General features: G+C 31.8%; 1 protein-coding gene across 1 annotated transcript; it reads left to right on the plus strand.

Moving 5' to 3' along the window:
• Window positions 1-880: 880 nt before the first annotated feature.
• LOC127093670 (F-box protein At2g32560) lies at window positions 881-16,485 on the plus strand. The gene is made up of 7 exons (XM_051032605.1): window positions 881-1,291; window positions 1,366-1,427; window positions 9,387-9,559; window positions 9,645-9,719; window positions 14,577-14,759; window positions 14,853-14,925; window positions 16,158-16,485. Exons 1-7 carry the CDS (start codon window positions 881-883, stop codon window positions 16,483-16,485), a joined length of 1,305 nt encoding a protein of 434 aa, XP_050888562.1.
• Window positions 16,486-20,352: the final 3,867 nt, after the last annotated feature.

Consider the following 20,352-nt stretch of genomic DNA (forward strand, 5'->3'; position numbering starts at 1 on the left):
CCCCCAATGACCTCCCGTTGCGCCATCGTGCCAGCTCTGTCGCCGACCTTCTGCGCGCCATTGTCTTGGTCAACTTTCAAACTGATTTTTAATTTCTACAATCTTGAAATAAGCTTCCCTTCTCTTCGTCACTTAAAATTTTAAGACATACTATAATATAAATATATTATAATAATATTAATATTTATTTATGTTAGATCTTAATTATGAGAGATGCAAAATTGGATTTTAGATCCTATTTTTTTAATATAATCATACAATTATAATGATATATATATATATATATATATATATATATATATATATATATATATATATATATATATATATATATATATATATATATATATATATATATATATATATATATATATATATATATATATATATATATATATATATATATATATATATATATATATACACGAACAAATAATAATCATTATAAATTCTCACATAACTAAAATATTTAGAGTTCAAACTCTAACGTAGACTTTGCAACATCAACTTTTATTAATTGAGATAAAATTTGCAGATCAGTCAAGAGGTTATTAATTGTTTGAAAAGATTATCAGGTTTAAAAATAATAAAATTTAATTTTTAGTTGATCTAATTTTAAATAAAATTTTGTTTGATTTAAATCGAAAGGCTACTAAAGCTTTAATGCATAACTCCATAATATTTTGATAACAGCGAATCTCAGTCCAAGGCATGGCCGGCAAAGTAGGTGAAAAACAATGAACTAGTGATCATCGAACATTGATATATACTCCTTGTTTCCTTTTTATTGGCTTTTATGATTATGAATATTCTAGTCTACGTAGAATAAATTATAGAGTAAGGTAACTCATCAACCTAGCTAGCTATCTCATCAAAGAACATGTCGTCCCTTTTGGATTTGCCTGAAGTAACCTTAGACTTAATCCTCAACCAACTTTCACCAAAAGAACTATGTAGAATGTTAGAGGTGTGTGTTTTCTTAAGGGATAAATGTAAAAGTGATGATTTATGGGAAAAGCACTTGAAAAACAAATGGGGTAGAGTTATTGGTGAGGCTGTTTATAAAGAGTGGCATTTGCATGTTACAAAAGCGAAGGAAGGGAATCATGGAACCAACAATCAGAATGGATCATTTGGTTCCTTTGTTGGTGTTTGGCCTAATCTCTACCTTTGTTCTTACTTACAAGATTCTTCGTTGGTAATTAATAATCAATGGTCAAATCACTTCATGATGTCTTTGTTTTTCTCTTTAGAACGTGGTAGGTTTTGGTTTCCTGCTCAGGTTTACAAGGTAATTAAAGAAGATCACTCAATATATTGTAAACTTAAATTTCAATTTTTTTCATATATTAAATTTGTTTGCAGGGGTTAGTGGTTCATGATGCCTTGGTTAGATATGACTATGAATCAAATACCTTTCAAGCTAGGTATGCCAAATGTTTGCATATTCTTCCTACTTTATATTATTTTATATTTATTGCACTGATTACACAAAACTACCTAGAATTAGATGATAACATTTCTTTTGATGATTAAGAGAGTTTATAACCTAATCTATATCGTATACATATGCTATTATGGAAGGTCAGATAAGTCAATGAAATGTCATAAATTATTTTTATAAATTCTCTCAAACTAATAATTTTACAAAATTTATGTTATTATTATGTAAGGTCAGATAAGTCAATGTAAAAAAAACTTTTTGTTTCATAAATTTTTGAGTTTGTTAATCTATTTAAATATTAGTTGAATTACTTATTTACGTATATTTATATAAAATAGACTTTTAAGTAGATTAACAAGTTAATCAAACCTTAAAAAAATGACACATTAGAAATAAAAAATAAGTCTATGATAGATCATATGCAAGACTTATGCCTTGACTTTATAACATATCAATCTTATGCTTGACAAGTCTAACTTGATTCCATTTATTATCACTCCCACACATAACGAATAACCAATTATATGATCCTGTTTGTTTTATTTAGTTTTTAAATGACTTTCATAATATCACATATTTTTGTGTAAAAAAATGTACAATTTTTTTCAAAAAGAATTTCTAATGAAAAATTAATTTAAATAGTTTTTCATAAATATTATTTTAGATATTTTATTATTTTGTTATAACTTTTTTGAATATTATGTTGGGTAACTTATATTCTAAGTTACTTGCGAATTAAATGTTAAGAGATAATTAAGAGTAATGGAGAGAGAGGTGTTATTAGAATTTACATACAATAAAAGAGCTATTTATATGGTTAAGAAAACAATAACTAACAAAAATAGAAAATCATGACACTTTGTTTGTGTAACAAGTTTCACTTGCAACATTTTCTAACCGTCACTAAAAGTCAAGTATCGAAATTCAATTAACTCCTAATACCCTTTTTAATTCATATTTTTCAAGATCCTTTTTCCCAATGACCCTTTATCTTCAAACTTTGTATGCTACAAGGTTTTGTCAAGATGTATGCCAATTGCAACTTAGTCTTGCAATGCTCAATGTTCAACCTCTTTTTACCAACTTGATCCCTAATGAAATAATAACTCATTTCTATGTGCTTACTCATACCATGTCTCATATGATGGTTTTCCAAATGAAACATTGACTTATTATCCACTAGCAACTTGATTTGCAGACAATTGTTCACATTCAACTCTTCAAACAACATATCCAACCAAGAGCTTGACTTGCAACATATGAGGGTACAACCTACTCTGATTCACATGAAGACAAAGCCACAACTGCTTTCTTATTTGAACTCCATGAGATTCGTTCTAATCCAAGCATGAACAAATATCTAACCATGTTCTTTCTTTAATCTTGATCACCACTCCAATCTAAATCAGATGAACCATACACCTTAGCATCCATTATTGTGTTTTGTTGATTTGGCATGAGTACTCCATGGTCAGTTGTACCTGTAATATACCTTAGGATCCTCTTTGCTGCAAGTAGATGACATAATATTGACTTCTCCATGAATCTACCAACCATTCCCAAACTATGATAAATATCAGGCATTGTATTGCAAAGATACCTCAATGAGGTTGATTTGCTTGTACAATGTACTATCCACCAACTCATTTTTTGACTCCTTTTTTACTTTGATGTTGGTCTCCATAGGTATGTTTGCAGGATTTCAATTGCTCATGTTGAACTTATTCAAGATGTCTTGTGCATATTTCTTATGATGCAATAAAACTCCATGGCTTATCTTTACAAGTTCCATTCCTAGGAAGTAAGTCGAATTTCCTAAGTCAGGCAAATAAAACTCATTCTTCATGTTTGCTTTGAACTTTTCTAATACATCTTTATTAGAACGCGTGACCAATAGATCATCCACATAGAGGCATATGAGGATATGGTCTTGTTCACTTGAGCCTTTTACATACACTTCATGTTCTGATGTGTACTTGTTGAAACTTATCTTGATAAAGAAGCTATCAATCCTTTTGTTCCATGCGCTAGGTGCTTGCTTTAATCCATACAAAGATTTTCTCAACCTGTACACAATCTTCTCATACCCTTTCACCTAAAAACTAGGTGGTTGCTTCAGATAAACTTCTTCTTCTAGAGGTTCACTGAGGAAGGCTTACTTTACATCAAGCTGGTGCATCTTTCAACCTCTATATTCTACAAAACCTGCACCTAATGTCATGGTGTTAAGTCAAGCCAATTGTGCATAAACTTCATTGAAATCAATGCTAGGCTTTTGAAGAAAACATGTTGCCATTAATCTTGTCTTATGCTTGGGAATTTCATAATTTGGCCTCAACTTCAGCTTGTAAACTACTTGGCATTTATTGTCTTCTTTCTTGAATAATAAACCAATTCTCAGGTTCTGTTATTTTCAATGGTGTTGATCTCTTTATTCATTTCACCTTAAAAATTAGCATCTTTCATGGCTTGAATATGATTAATTGGCTCTGATTCAGCCAATGGCTTCTTCAATTAGATCAGCATTTTCTCTCACGACTTGATCTGGAAATTTCTCATAATCATTCAGTCTGACAGATTGAGTTTTTGATCTTGTTGATCTTCTCACCTCTTGAGGTTGTGCAGGCTTTGTCTCAACTTTTACTACTTATTCATCATCTTGGATAATAGTTCTAATGTGACTTGAACCTTTACCCTCATGCATTGAGTTAATAAAGTTCCATCCTTTACTTTCATCAAATTCCACATCCCTTCTAATCACCACCTTGTTCTTAATTAGTGAGAACAACTTGTAGGCACCCATGTAGTGATAGCCAACCAAAATCATGGATTGGCATCTATCATCAATCTTTTTTCTGAGTTACTTAGGTGTATGTCTATAACACAATGAGCCAAAAATCTTGAAGTGTCCAACACTTGGTTTCAAGCCATACCGCTCTTTATAAGGAGTTTTGCCATGCACATTCTTTGTGGACATCTATTGATGATGTAGACAACAATAAAGGTAACCTCACCCAAAAAATGGTTTGGCATTTTCCTTGCCTTGAGCATGCTTCCTGTCATGTTCAAAATACTTATGTTCTTTCTCTCAACAATGCCATTATGATGAGATGTGTAATGTGTTATAACTTCATGCTCAATATCTTCCTTTTCACAAAACTCATAAAATTCAGTTGACTTATTCTCACCACCATTATTAGTTCTCAACCTTTTGATCACTACTACAGAAAAACATATAATGACGGTTGGGAAACACATATAATGACGGTTTCACGCCCGTTGTTAGGTAGCATGTGATTGTATATATATATATATATATATATATATATATATATATATATATATATATATATATATATATATATATATATATATATATATATATATATCGGTTTCCACAACGAGCGAGTGAACATGGTTATAAGTTAGGTAGCGTGCTACTTATAACAACGGGTAAAGAAGACAATTATTGTGAAATAATTTATAGGTCATTTGTTCGAATCCCATCAACGTTATTCTTGCGTTTTAACATTTCACCACCGTTATTTATTTCAACCATTATGGTATATGTAAGAGTTTATTATAAAATATGAGATTGCTTGTTTTTACCTGCCTCTCATAAACCATATACAACCATTCAAATATAATTTTGAGATAATAATTAGAAAAATTAAATTATTCTTGAAAAACAAATTAAACGGTCCAATGTTTTTCAAATTGCATGCATCTTGTAATTCATGATTTCCTCATTAACCCATATAATTTGATTCAATCCCAAATTATTCAAAGTAAGAATGATGGATAGATGTCTTCTAAGTCTTTCACACAAAATTTGATTTCATCTTTTTTTTCAAGTATATTTTTCAAACATCAAATTTTGTGCGAAACATTCAAACCGACATTCATTTATCATAATCATTTGGAATAATTTGTGGCATTGAATCAAGTTCTATGGGCTAAAGAGAAAATCATGAAATATAAGATGCATGTAATTCTAAAAATATTGGATCGTCTAAGTTGTTTTTAAAGATAATTTAATGTCTCTGATTATTATCTCAAACATCAATTTAAATGAATGCAAGTTCCATGAGGGCTTAGTGAAACAAGCAATCACATATGATATAACAAACTCACCTAACAATATTTATCAACAAAAAAATCAATTAATTAACATAGATTGGAAGAACTTGATAGCTACGTTCTTGGAAAATTAAGACAAAATTGTAAAATGAAAGGAGGATGGAACTAAGGAGAAAACTGCAAACTTGTATTAAATTTGAATGGATGCCATTCTAGATCTACCACACAAGCTTGCATTATTCACTTCAGCTTCATCCTCTATTGTATTTTTTCTTCATAGCAACACAAACCAATTGCAATCCTACAAACATCATGTAAAAAAATAACATATTAACATAAATTAGCAGTACATTATAATCTAACAAAAATTTATCAACATACAAAAATTTGTCAACAACGAACAACAAATCATGTGAAACATAACAAGGTCTTCAATCTTCATGCCTAGTTGAATTCGTGCAGTTCTCAAGGTCTTCATAGCTCTCAAGATCTTCATCTGATTCAGAATCAGTTTCATCCATATTCATTAGGCCCTTCACAATAGCCTCTACCTTCCTCATCTTTTCAGGGTTAAGATCCTCGAAAAGAATCTTCTTATAGCCCATTCCACCAGACGGTTCAACAACACTAATATGATCCTGAAAACTTAAGCTTTCTTGACTTTGTTCAACCATAACTCCAGCATATCAATAACCCCATTTATAACCTCAATCTCGTGGATAAGTTTTCTCCCACTATTCATGTTGAGAGAATGATTTGAAATTTGAACAAGAAGAGAAACCATTTTTCAAAATAACATACAACAACCAGAAAAAAGCCATAAACTCTCGAACAAGAAGAAAATCATGTGATACATAACAACAACATACACGAAAACAAGAGAATGAGGAAGAAGAAGAATACATTTATGTATGAAGAACAAGATTGAGGCTATACTGTAAACTAAGAAAGCTAATGATGAAGAAGAGAGAAAATGCGTGCTAGGGTTTTGCTGTGAGACATACGAAGATACTGTCAAGAAGCGAGAACTAATTCGCTTACATATTGGTAAACAATTTCACCATTGTAGTATTCAAAAACCATGATGAAATGTAATGACTTTCACAATGGTTGACATTAACAACCATGGTGATAGGTATTTTAATTTTAATTTTAATTTTAATTTTAATTTTAATTTTAATATATATATATATATATATATATATATATATATTAAGGAAAACACTTATTATAATGAAAAAGTAGAAAATTGTTGGAGCTGGGATTTGAACCCTGTCACTCCATAATTGTATAATCACGACTATTTAGTTTAACCGTAATGCAATGTTTTTTTTCGTAAATATTTAAAAAATAAAAAAAATACATCCAAAAATAAGGTATTACCACAGTTAACTATGAGACCGTTGTAATTTAATGTTATAAAAAGGTCTATTTTGTAATAATGGATTACACATTTAGACTGTTTCTCAATAAGCAACTTGAATCTCTTAAAATTGGCAAGCAACTTCACTTTTCTTCTCCAACATATAAATCCACATATATCTAATGAATTCATCTATGAAGGTTAAGAAGTAGCAATTACGTCCTAGTGACTTCACTTCAAAAGTACCAGACACATCTGAGTGCACCATATCCAATTTCTATTGTGACTTTATTGTCTACTTCAAAAGGAGCACTACTCGTATAGTTGCTTTGGCATTGTGATCTTGGAAATTCCATACCCCATCTTCTTTATGTGCATCAAACCAAGACTCTTAAAATTGAGATGGTCAAACCTCTGATGCCAAGTCCAATTTCGACCTCCAACTATGGTTGATACAAGATATTGATGGTCTAGCATATTGATCATAATATTGAATGTCCCGTTGGTTGACAAGGGCGCCTTCAAGATTAGCTTGGAACTTTCATCAAACATCTTGAGATATTTATCTTCTTGCTTCATTGTGTAGTCTTTATGAATATATTGACCCAAATTGATCAAGCTGTTTGTCATTAAAGGCACACATAACACATTATATATGATTGTTTCTTGTCCATCCTTCTTCTTCTTCGCAAGATTGTTCCTCATTCCTTCTAATATGATAGTGTTACTATTTCTAAATCTGATGGTTCTCCCCACTGATTCATCTAGCTTGATGAACCAATTTGTATTCCAATCATATAATTGTCGCACCCTGTGTCAAGGTACCAAACATTGGTTTTATCTTTAGCCAATTGTGTATCAGCCATCAAAAAGACCTTTTCTGAGTAAAAATTCAAACATGGGCAAATTTTGTTACACTATTCTCATCCTCCTTCGAATATTTTTGAATGTAACAATCCTTAGCATAGTGTCCAAAAGTTTTGGCAACACTATCATTGAACTTCCTTCATCTCCACATTCTTTTTTACTTTCTGAGAGGGAGGATCACCATTCTTGCTTGTCTCACCCTAACTTTTTGAATTCTTGCTTGCATCATCACTTTCATTCCACTTCTTTTTCCATTTTTCTTTTCCTTTGTTGTTCCTTGAGGAGCCTATTTTCAATTTCTTGAAATATTTGACTTGCAAAGCTTGTTCAGATACCTTCTCTAAATTTCTCTGTTTCAGCCTCAACTCACGAACTTCATGAGATGTTTGCAATTATTCAATCTTCATTTTGAAAAATATTTGGACTCTTCAATGGTCACAACAATGTGAACAAACTTGGTAGGAAGAGATATTAGAACCTTTTCCACTTTCTTCCGTTCATAAATCTTTTCTCCACACAACTTCATATGATTGGTCAATACCACCAATTTTGGTAAGAACTAAAAAAAAATTGCTTCACTATCACTCATATGCAAATTCTAATATTATTTTCTCAAGGATTACAACTTAACTTTCTTAAATTTCTCATCCCCACCATATAATTTCTTGAGAATATTTCATACATCTTTGGTCATTTCTTGCTCAATGATCTTCTCAAAGACATTTGAATCCACACACAGATGGATCAAGAACAATCATTTTCCATCTTTCTAGCTCATTTCATTATGAGTATCTCTTTGTGCCTCAGTAGCATTTGTCTTTAATGTCAAGAAACCATAATTTACGATTTCAAGCACATCTTAAAATTTGAATATGTCTTTCATTTGCGCACACTAATATTATAAAGTTCTCCCTTGAAAGCTGGTGGAATTGATTGTAGTTCAATTTTCCATGGTTTGATATTGAGAATCGAATTGGGACTCTAGATGCCAATTTGTTTGGTAACTTATATTCTATGTTACTTGCAAATTGAGGAAATTAAGAGAGAGAGAGATTTCATATGCAATAAGAGAGTTATTTATAAATAGGACTGAGAAATCACTATAATAGATTAAATAACTAACTAATCAAAAACAGAAAGCAGTAACACTTTGCTTAATGCAAGTTTCATTTGCAACACTTTATATATGTCACTAATAGTAATATAATAGAATTTTAAAAAACCACTTAAATATAAATCTATTTTAAATAACTTCCCATACAAATTATTTTTGAGATTATATTTTATAAAAAATTAAGTGATTTTAATTATGTTTTAATATTAAATTTATATATTTATGTTACTAGAAGTCAAAATGAATCTTTTTATTTATGAAAAATAAGTTAGAATATTAAAAAAAAATTTTTATGAAAGTTCACTTATAAAAATACATAATTTTTTTTTGTATAAAATTACAATAAACTAGCCTTAATCTAACTTAAATTGATCGATGCAATATGTGTATAACTATTACAAAACTTTTGGCCAACTTGTCCGATATGATAAACAAGATTAATTTTCCCTGTTCCATCTTTGTATTCAAATCTTAATGACAAATTGTCTATTTTGTTTTGCATGAATAAATTGTGTTAGATATCAACATGGTGGTTGGCGATTATTTGGAAACAACATGGAGTGGGATATGGTGAGAGTTCCATCCGTTGATTCTCATCCATATGTTGTTCACGTGTCTGACTGTTTAGACAAGTTGAAACCAGGGAATCATATTGAGATCCAGTGGAGAGGAAATACTCAAAGTCCTTATGGTAATATACGCTTCTAATTTAATTCTGTTTCTACAAAATAGATATTATATCATATTTATAATAACTGTGGAAATGTATATTGCAGATTGGTGGTACGCTGTTATTGGCCACTTAGAATCATGTAACAAGAATGAGAATTATTGCCGGTGCTATTGCAGCGGTGAGAAATCTTTTCTAATTATTTTGGTTGGTGTTTTTCTAGAGATATGGTATACGATCAATTATATTGATGTAGAATTTAGAGGAAGAAAATATATATTTTTTTGAATACTCTTATATTATTGAATCCACCACACACTCACTTTTATATAGGTTTAAAGGAAACTGGATAGAAGACAATAAGTTGGTAATCAAGATGAGGACTCTTTGGTTTTCTCAATCTTAATGATACAACTCTACCATAAATCTAAATAAAGAGAATTATTATAATGTGATGGTTACAATTCTTTCATAATACATACTAAAGATAGCGGTGGTTACAACACATTAATTTTAACACTCCCCCTTAATGAGTTGATATTTAACTCTCATTGCTTCTCTAAGTTGCTGAAATTTTCCTCTAGGTAGTGCTTTAGTAAAAATGTCTGCAAGCTACTCTTGTGAACTGCAGAAAGCTAACTGCACATCTCCTTCTTAAATCACACTTCGAATGAAGTGATGCTTTATGTTAATGTGTCTGGTCCGGTTATGAAAAACAGGATTCTTTGCCATGGCAATAACTGATTTGTTGTCACAATGAAGCTGTAGACTTCCCTCTTGTTTCTCTCCAATATCTTCTAATATTCTTCTCAACCAAAGTGATTGTTGTGTAGCCAAACCAGCTGCTAAATACTCAGCTTCAGCTGAAGATTGTGCCACAGTATCTTGCTTCTTTTAGCACCAAGAGATCACACCTAAACCAAGGTTGAATACATAACCTGAAGTGCTCTTCATATCATCAACACTTCCGGCCCAATCACTATCACAATAGCCTTTAGCTTCAAGTTTAGAATTCTTCTCAAATCTGATTCCATGCTCCATGGTTCCCATGACATACCTTAGAACTCTTTTTGCTGCCCCGAGATGTAAATGAATTGGTTTACTCATGAATCTTGAGAGTAAACTAGCAGCAAACATTAAATCGGGCCTTGAAGCTGTAAGATAAAACAAACTTCCAACCAAACTTCTATACATGCTTGCATCTACTAATCTTCCACCATTTTCCTTCTGTAATTTTTCATTCACCACTAAAGGAATATCAATAGGTTTGCAGCCATACATGCCAAACTTTTTCAAAATACTTTCGGCATATCTCTTTTGACAAATGAAAACTCCATATTCATCTTGGTAAACCTCAATACCAAGAAAATGATGCAACAAGCCAATATCACTCATCTCATATTTTTTCATCATTTCTATTTTAAAATTTTCAATCATTTTCTTGTTGTTATCCGTATACACCAAATCATCAACATAAAGGGCAACAAGAAAGATATCATATTTACCTTGATGCTTCACATACAAGGTAGGCTCGCTTTGACTTCTTTGAAATTCTTGTTGAATGAAGTAGTTGTCAATTTCATTATACCACGCTCTAGAGGGCTTGTTTCAACCCATAGAGAGCTTTCTTCAACTTGTAAATTTTTTCCTCCTGGCCTTTAGTCACAAAGTCTTGAGGTTACTGCACATACACCTCTTCTTTTAATTCTCCATTCAAGAAAGTTGACTTCACATAAAGTTGGTACAAATTCCAACCTTTTTGAGCTGCTAACGCAATGATTGTTCTCACGGTATCCAAACGTGCAACCGGAGCAAAAGTCTCACTATAGTCAATTCCAGGATGTTGTGCATAACCTTTGACTACTAACCTAGCCTTGGCTCTTTGGATTGAACCATCTAGATTATGTTTCAATTTTTACACCCATTTTACTCCAATAACTTCTTTGTCATTTGGCTTTTCAACTAACTGCCATGTTTTGTTCTTTTCAATTGCATTTATATCTTCTTGCATTGCATTCCTGCAAACATCTTCTTTGATTGCTTCATCAAAATTTTCTGGTTCCACAACACAATAGTTGCACCTTGCATAAATATCACTCAAGTACTTCAATTTTATTGGAGTTGAGCTGGGAGATGATGAACTTGAAATTGGTGAACTTGGAGAGGATGAAGAACTTGGTGTACATGGGGCTGGTTGCTCATTTTCAGTTGCTGGATTTTGTTGTAATAAAATTGCAGGGACTATTTTCTCCTTCATTTTGTCTTCTTCCCAATTCCAATAAGTCTTCTCATCAAATACAACATCCCGACTAATGATCACCTTGTTTGTCTTCAAATTATAAAGTCTATAGCCCTTTGACATGGAACTATATCCAATAAAGACACATCTTTCACTTATTTCTTCCAACTTTGTCCTCTTTTGTTTAGGAATTTGAGCATAGCAAACACACCCAAAAATTTTAAGGTGGTTAACTGAAGGTATTCTTCCACTCCAAGCTTCAAATGGAGTCTTATTCCATACAACCTTTGTTGGACATCTATTCAGCAAATACACAACAGTATTAACACCCTCATGCCAAAAGGTTTTAGGCAAACCTTTCTCAAGTAGCATAGACTTCGCCATCTCCATCACTGTTTGGTTCTTTCTTTCAGATACACCGTTTTGCTGAGGTGTATAGCCAATAGTGAGCTGTATTTCAACACCTTCATCTTCACAAAATTTGTGAAATTCATTCGAGGTGTACCCCTTCCCCCTGTCACTTCTCAACATTTTTATAAACCTACCACTTTGTTTCTCAACAAAAGCTTTAAACTTCTTAAAAATTACAAAAACATCAAATTTTTGTCTCATAAAATATACCCATGTCATGCGGGTAAAATCATCAATAAACAAGATAAAATACATGTTTTTTCCATGAGACAAAGTATTCATAGGACCACACACATCTGTGTGTACAAGTTCCAACCCTTGTTTGACTCTCCATACTCCTTCCTTTGGAAATGGTTGGCGGTGGTGTTTGCCAAACATACATCCTTCACACACACCAGATTTTTCTTCAATTATTGGCAGCCCATATACCATCTTCTTTTGATAAAGCAACTTGAGACTATTGTAGTTCAAGTGCCCAAGTCTCTTGTGCCATAAACAAGAGTCATTTTCTTCTCTAGCCATCATGCTGATTTTTTTTTCATAATTAAGAGAAAGTGGAAAGCTTCTATTACTGGTCATTTTTACAACAATAACATTTCTTCTCTTTGAATCAAAAAATTTGCACTCACGATTCTCAAAATTTAGAGAATAGCCATGCTCCAAAAGTTGTCCAATGCTTAGCAAGTTCTTATCCAACTCTGGCACATAAAGAGTGTCATGAATGACTTTGCTTCCTTGCTTTGTTGTAACTCCAATGTTGCCTTTTCCTTTTACTTCAACATGTTCTCCATTTCCCAGTTTAACTTTTGAGTCAAATAAAGAATCAATGTTTATAAAAGTTTCTTTCTTTCCGGTCATATGGTTGCTACAACCACTATCCAAATACCACACATTTTTATCTTCTTGAAATGCTTTGACAAGAAAAGAACAAATTACCTTCATCATTTTCTCCTTCTGCAAATGAAGCATGTTGTTGATTGACAAAACGAAAATCCTTTTGAATATGCCCGAATCTCTTGCAATTGTGACATTGTGATTTGCCCTTGTTCCAGCAATCATTCTCGTTGTGAGTGTTACTCTTACAGATTTTACACCATTTATTTGATACTCCTTCATGCCATCTTCCCCCATTCGTGCCTCTTCCTCTTCCTCGTGAGTTTCTTCCTCTGGCCATGCCTCATCCAAATCTACCATCTCTAGAAGACTCACCTCTATTTTGTATTGGGGACTTATTTTCACCATTGTTGGGCTGAATGTTGAGTTTAGATTGAAAGACACTCTCAACTGATTTTTCAGAGTGTCGTAACAATCTTTGTTCGTAGGACCTTAAAGACCCCATCAACCCTTGAACATACATAGTTGATATGTCCTTAATTTCTTCTATAACAGCCACCATAGGATCAATTTTTTTTGTTAAACTAATCAGAATTTTATCAACAATTATGCGATCATCTATTGTATCTCCATGTGACTTCATTTGATTCACCAATTCAGAGAGTCTATTAAAGTATTCATTCAAACTCTCATTCTCTTTCATTCTTTCATTTTCATAGTCTCTCTTAAGATATTGAAGTTTCAGAGTTCTCACCTTTGAGTCTCCTTCAAACTCTTGTTGTAGAATATTCCATGCTTCCTTTGATGTTTTTGCTCTCATAGTCCTTGGGAAAATGGATATAGAGACTGCTATTTGAATCATCCCGAGAACTCCAACATCTGTGATCTTTTTTCTTCTTCTTCAATTCTTCAAGTCGTTGGCTTGATTGTTCAGCCTTTGTTGGTGCTGGTTCTCATACCTGTTTTGGACGAACTCCAAGACATCCAAAGAGGTGAATATAGTCTCCATTTTAATAGCCCAAAAATTATAATTTTCTCCTTCAAACAAAGAAAGTTTAACATTGCTATAAAGTGTAGAAGAGTCGCTTGTGGAAGTCATTTTTTTTGTTTCTGCTGCAGCTGCAAGGATCTGCAACTCTGATACCAAACTGTTGGTGGTATTCTAGAGATGATATATGATAAATTATATTGTTGCAGAATTTAGAGTGTGAAAATATAGATTTTTTGAATACTCTTATATTATTGAATCCACCACACACTCAGTTTTATATATGCTTAAAGGAAACTGACATAGGAGACAATAAGTTTGTAATCAATACGAGAATTCTTTGGTTCTCTCAATCTTAACGATACAACTCTACCATAAATCTAATCAAAGACAATTATTATAATGTGATGGTTACAATTCTCTCATAATACATACTAAAAACAGTGGTGGTTACAACACATTAATTTTAACAATTTTATTAACTCTATTAAATATGTTCAGTTTTGGCGGTTAGTACTAAAAAAAAATCTATATATAGTTTTTACCTCTTAATTTGTTTATGATAGATACCATAATGGTGGAGTTCAAGCAATATCCTGAAAGATCGAATATGAGACGAATAAAGTTATCAAGAAAGAATGGAGAACAAGGCGATAGAGCAGGCGGATTCTATGGAGGAATTAGAAAACTTTATAGTTCGGATGAAATCGAAGCATGGAAGAAGTTAATCCTTCTGGTAACCAATGTATGTAATTTGGTAGTGTAATAAAATTTCATATCATCTTAAACCTATTTCATATCAATGAATGATGCTTAAAGTTTTGTATTATTTTTACTAACAGTTGGACCGTGGATTCTTTATGCCTCCAGTGGCAGCACAATTTCCAATCCACTAGATTTTGAAGTGAATTTCAGGTAATGTGATGTATTGTGTTTATATAGAAATTAAAATGTTGTTTTTATTTGGGTTAACCATTAAAAAGTAAATTTATTTTACACCTTTAATTTAGTTTCTGATTTTTATGTCATTTTACCTGTTTAATTTTTATATTTGGCTCGTTTTGGTGATGTTTTCATTACTAATTTTTATATTGCAATAGTCCCTTTAGTAGAGTACTTGTACAACCCCTGACTCAAACATCCTTTAATGGTTTCTAACTGAATAAGATTTATTATCCAGGGTTGATGAAATTGATTTCTGTGTTAGGAATTAGTTGAAAATTCAAAAGTATTTTGAGGAATAAAATATTTGCCCTGAAAAGACAAGTTGTTGATTTGCAAGGAGAACGAAGAACAACGGATTCAAATCTATATTCTGGATTGTTATTTAATGTAATTGTTATTTGATTGTCTAAAATTTATTTTATAAAAGTGAATAAATGTAATGTCGCATGTTCAAATTGATACTTTTATATTTGATATCCGTACGCTACCAACTAAGTTGACTTTGATAGAAATATATATATATATATATATATATATATATATATATATATATATATATATATATATATATATATATATATATATATATATATATATATATTTCATGTAAATAGATAATTAAGACAAACACTCAAAATAATATTTTGCAATTAATACTTGACAAAGATAAGTTCTTTAGAACAAATTTAATTGACCGACACCGAAATTTAAAAGTTGTCCTCAAACATAAGAAAAAGTTATAGTTCTCAAATGGTTCATTCCCAAAGAGGAACCACCCATTAATAATACAAGGGAATTTCTTATCCCATCCTTGATAGCTAAAGAAGATGTTCTAATTCTAGAGGAAGTTATTGAGAAAGACAACGAGAGTTTTGAGACAACTCTCATGTGTGTTGATGACATATCAGGTAATATGGTGGAGCATGTTGTTCATCCAATATTATCCGGTGATAAGATAAAAGAGATTATCTATTTTCCTGATTGTCAAATAAAGGACTAAACATGTGATTCTCAAGGTACATATACTAGTAGGAGTTGCACTCAACTATTGTGGATCAAGAATGTTATCAATGATGTCATAAAAAAGGGTAAGTAGATGTCAAACAGGATGTGTTAGTCAACATATGTGACATGTTAGTAACTGAGTTTCCAACTAAGAGAAGGGATCAACAAGTTTCTTTTGTTAGTTCTAAAATAAATAGGAGGCTTGTTCAATCTTGTGAGCCTAAGATAGATGTTATAGCAAATGTCTCCGACAGTGTATCCATCTTAAAGAAAGAAGTTGGAAGGAAGAGAATTCACAAGGATGTCACATTTAGTCAGAAATGGAATAAGGGTCTTCATAGATGGACTGCAAATGAAAATGAGCCAAGTGTAGAGGGCCGTTATTGCAAAGGAGTCATGAAAACTGCTGAACTAATAAAGAATTCTACTAATGATGGTCATAGTTGTGAAAATATGGTCAAAGAGCCTAGAAAAGTACATGATAGAGGAACGGTTGAGAAACCTTCATCTTCTACTCTAGATTGATTAGATAAAAGTAAGGTTCCCTCGAGTGACCAGATTATGAAAAGGAGTATCTACAAATGAGGTTGTTGGTAGTGCTGAATACTGGAACTTGTTGAAGGTGATTGAAGTTAAGGATGATAGTATTTTCTCATGGGACGCAGAGGATTAGTCATAGCCTAACTGCTAGAACAGATGTATTAGAAATTGAGTCCTACATATATGGATTAGTATATGAATCTAATACTAAAGATTTCCCTTGGTATTTGCATTTGTCGGGAAGACATGCAAACTTGGAAAACCAAATTCTCCTTTTTATCAATCAAAGCTGCTTTTAATTTAGTCAAGACTTCCTTTTATACGGACCAGTGCAACGTGTAAAAAAGTGATCTCTCATTCTTAAGTTAGTCCTATCTTTTAAGGTGCAATTTGCTCTCGTCATGAGTCAACAGAAGAGTTCCTCCTTCAAGGAAATCAATATCAGGAAGGATATTGAGAGGTTTATAGAGGTTGAGAGAAATAAGTCAAGAGGGGTTGATCATGCTTCTTCTGCATATGCACTTGATGGATCATCATGTGGAACATATGTCGTTAGAAATACATCGGTACCTAAGGTGAAGACCGACAACAATAATCTTGCGCAAGAGAGTGACTCAGACAAAGACTAGGGTGCCTTTTTAAGCCTTAGAATCGAGTGATATGGAGGCTTCCAAGTAATCCTTGTTGTAGTTTGATGGATCTGTAATATTTCCTTAATTTTATTGGATCTATCTTAGCTTGCTAGTCTATAGGGTTATTTTACCAATAACTATCATGACTCTCTAGCATTGTGTTCAATATCTGTACTAATAGGTCTTTATTTGTAAGAGATTCTTCGTCTCTTTAGATTTTGTTCAATAAAACTAATATATTACTTGTGCGTCTCTGGATGTTGTTCTGGTTGTTCTACTCATGTCTTGGTTGCGTTTGTGCTAGCATACTAACCTTTGTATGACTGCCCTCTATGTGTTTCATGATGTACTAACCCTTTTCCAAATTATGGTAAAAATGGGGAGTAGTATGGTGTTACTGAGGTAGCATGGTAACACAAGTATTTGTTTAGTACTAACCATCAAGGTAACATGGTGACACATGTATTTGCTAACATGTTGGAACATCAGGAAAGGAATCTGACCTTTTTGGTGTGAGCTTTTGTGGTAGTAGAATTTTGCATATCATGTTATTCGCTACTAACTATTTGTTTCATGCATGACTAAGTATGTGAATGATTGCATGTTGATAATTGTTAGTTAGTAGGATTGTGTGCTACTAAATATGAGTTGACTTGTGCCATGCATGACTAAGTTGTGAATGATTGCATGTCTATCTGATGAATTCTATAACATTGTTTTATGTGGCATTTGTGATGAATTCTACTGATTTTCCACTGATGTGCTCAATTATGATGAAAGTTGATGTTGATGAAAGTGTATGCTCTAAAGAATGTCACTTGTTACGGTATGAATAAGTGTTATAACTTGAAGAGTTGTTTTGCCACAATTCACCAAATGGGGAGATTGTTGTTCCTTTTTGATTGGATGCATTTTGAAAAACAACAACATGGAGAAGTGTTCAAAGTATTCAAGATTAATCTAGCTTGCTTAAGTTTTATGGAGGTGCATAAGGGACACGTGTTGGACGCGATGTCACAACAATGTCGGTACAACATCTGGGTCTTGTGCAACAGGTCATTGTTGCTATGCTTTGGAAGATTTACTGGTCAAAGATTTGATCAAATTTTATTGCTAATTGACTTAGCAATATGATTAGGTGATTTATTGACAGTTAGACGAAGATTAATTTAGATTTAAATTTGAATTTAAATTGTAACAAATTAGATCTTCTCGGAGAGATTTATGGAACAAATAATATCCAACATATTCTTCATTGATTATGGACGAAACTAAAGCTAATATCCAAGGAGAAAAGCCCAGAGTTATTATGTTATATAAGGAGCTCAAACCTACTTTGAAAAGCAAGCATTCATATTCAATATTTTAGAGTGTTAGGGTTTACAAGAGTCATTGTTATTTTATGTACACCACACTATATTTCAATATTCATATTCAATATAATTTTGGAAAGCAAGCATTCATATTCAATATAACTTGGCAGAGTTGTAGGTTTGTCTAGTTGAGTTGTAAATTCAATATCTTTATGTACACCTCTATGTTTCAGTAACTTGACATAGAAGGTTTGTCTAGTTGTGTTGTAATATTCATCATTGATAATTGGGTTAAACACCAATCACTAGGGTTTAATGATTGAGAGAAAGTGAGAGGGTTCTCATATTTAGGGGGAGTCCTAAATAGAAAGTCATTTGGTAGTGTTAGGAAGAGGCATTGAAAAACACAGGGTATGTTGTTTTTTGTAAGACTAATTGTACTAAGCTACTAATAGTTAATTTCCTTTCTTGGGTTGGAAGTCAACCCTCTAGACGTAGGCGTTGCTCAAATTGGGTTAGCAATTATTGTGTTCTTTATTAATTTTTTACTTCATCATCTTGTACAATTGAATATGTGTTAATTGTGGTGATTTTGGTCCGTCTTGTCGAACCAATAGTCTAGGACATCGTGTTCGACATTTGTCTCTTGAGAAACAAAATTTTAGCTTCATTAAGAACTTCAATTGATCCATCTATAAACTTGAATTTGTTCTTCATCGATAATGTTCCTCTCATTTTCATTGACTAAGCATCATAATTATCACCTGATAAGGCAGGAGTAACACACACATTTGATGAATTTTTCGAAGGGTGCACATAGTAAGGATCAAGTTGATATTGAACTTGATTTGACACCTGACCTTAAGCAATATTATTATTGTTGCTATTGTTGTTTCTCACCATGGAAACAACCCTGATCTTCTACACGAACGAGTAAATTCTGCAAACGCTTCAAACTGATTCGATTACCATGGAAATGCGATAAAAAAAGATACTAACAACGCAACAGAAACAGAGCAGGACGAACCTACTCTGATACCATCTAAGCAAATCAATTCACCATTTGAGAGAAAGAAAAATCAAAAGTTGAGGAAGAAGATGAAATAAGAGTTTGATTCATTGATTGATTTGGAAAATAGTTATAAAATTACATTTATAGTTACACTAACTATCAAAGTTAGTTATGCCAGGTCAGCACCTCTAACTAACTCTTCAAAACTGAAAAGGGAATGATACATAAAGCAAACTTATCATCATACATGATCATGCAACTCCATGCATGATGAAAAGCGATTCCTTGTGCCGTATGTCACTTGTACTCATGTCTTTTTTTTTTCTTTCTATTAAGTCTATAAGAAACCTAAGAAAAAGTTATTTGCTATGAATGAAAGGAACATGAAGATTTTAAAAATGAATGTCTCAAAGATTGTTTAACACCATATAATTATTATCTAAAAGTTGTTATAAAGTGTTAACATAACAATACTAGGATGATGTATTGTGAAATTTCATTAGTAAAGCAGCCTCAAAGAAAAACTTAAATTAAATTACAAAAGTCAAGTTAGATGAATATCAATCTAACTTTTAAATTTTAATATATAAAATATATAGTGTATATAATTTCTGGCGATAACATTTATTTATATTTTCATGTATTAATACTTAAAGGTTAGATTGATACTTTTTGCAGCAAATATATATATTATTAGAAGCATTACTGTAAAATATTATATCATATTCTTTCCTTCATTTTAAAATATATTTTTATTAGTATTAAGAAATAATATTCAATGGTAAATATTAAGTAATTATTAATTATTAAATACTTTAAATAATATTTTTATGGTTGAAATATTAAATAGTTGAAATATTTGAAATATTTCAATTATAATTGAAACTTAAAATAA

This window comes from Lathyrus oleraceus, chromosome 6 (genome assembly GCF_024323335.1).
Source record: "Lathyrus oleraceus cultivar Zhongwan6 chromosome 6, CAAS_Psat_ZW6_1.0, whole genome shotgun sequence".
NCBI lineage: Eukaryota > Viridiplantae > Streptophyta > Magnoliopsida > Fabales > Fabaceae > Lathyrus > Lathyrus oleraceus.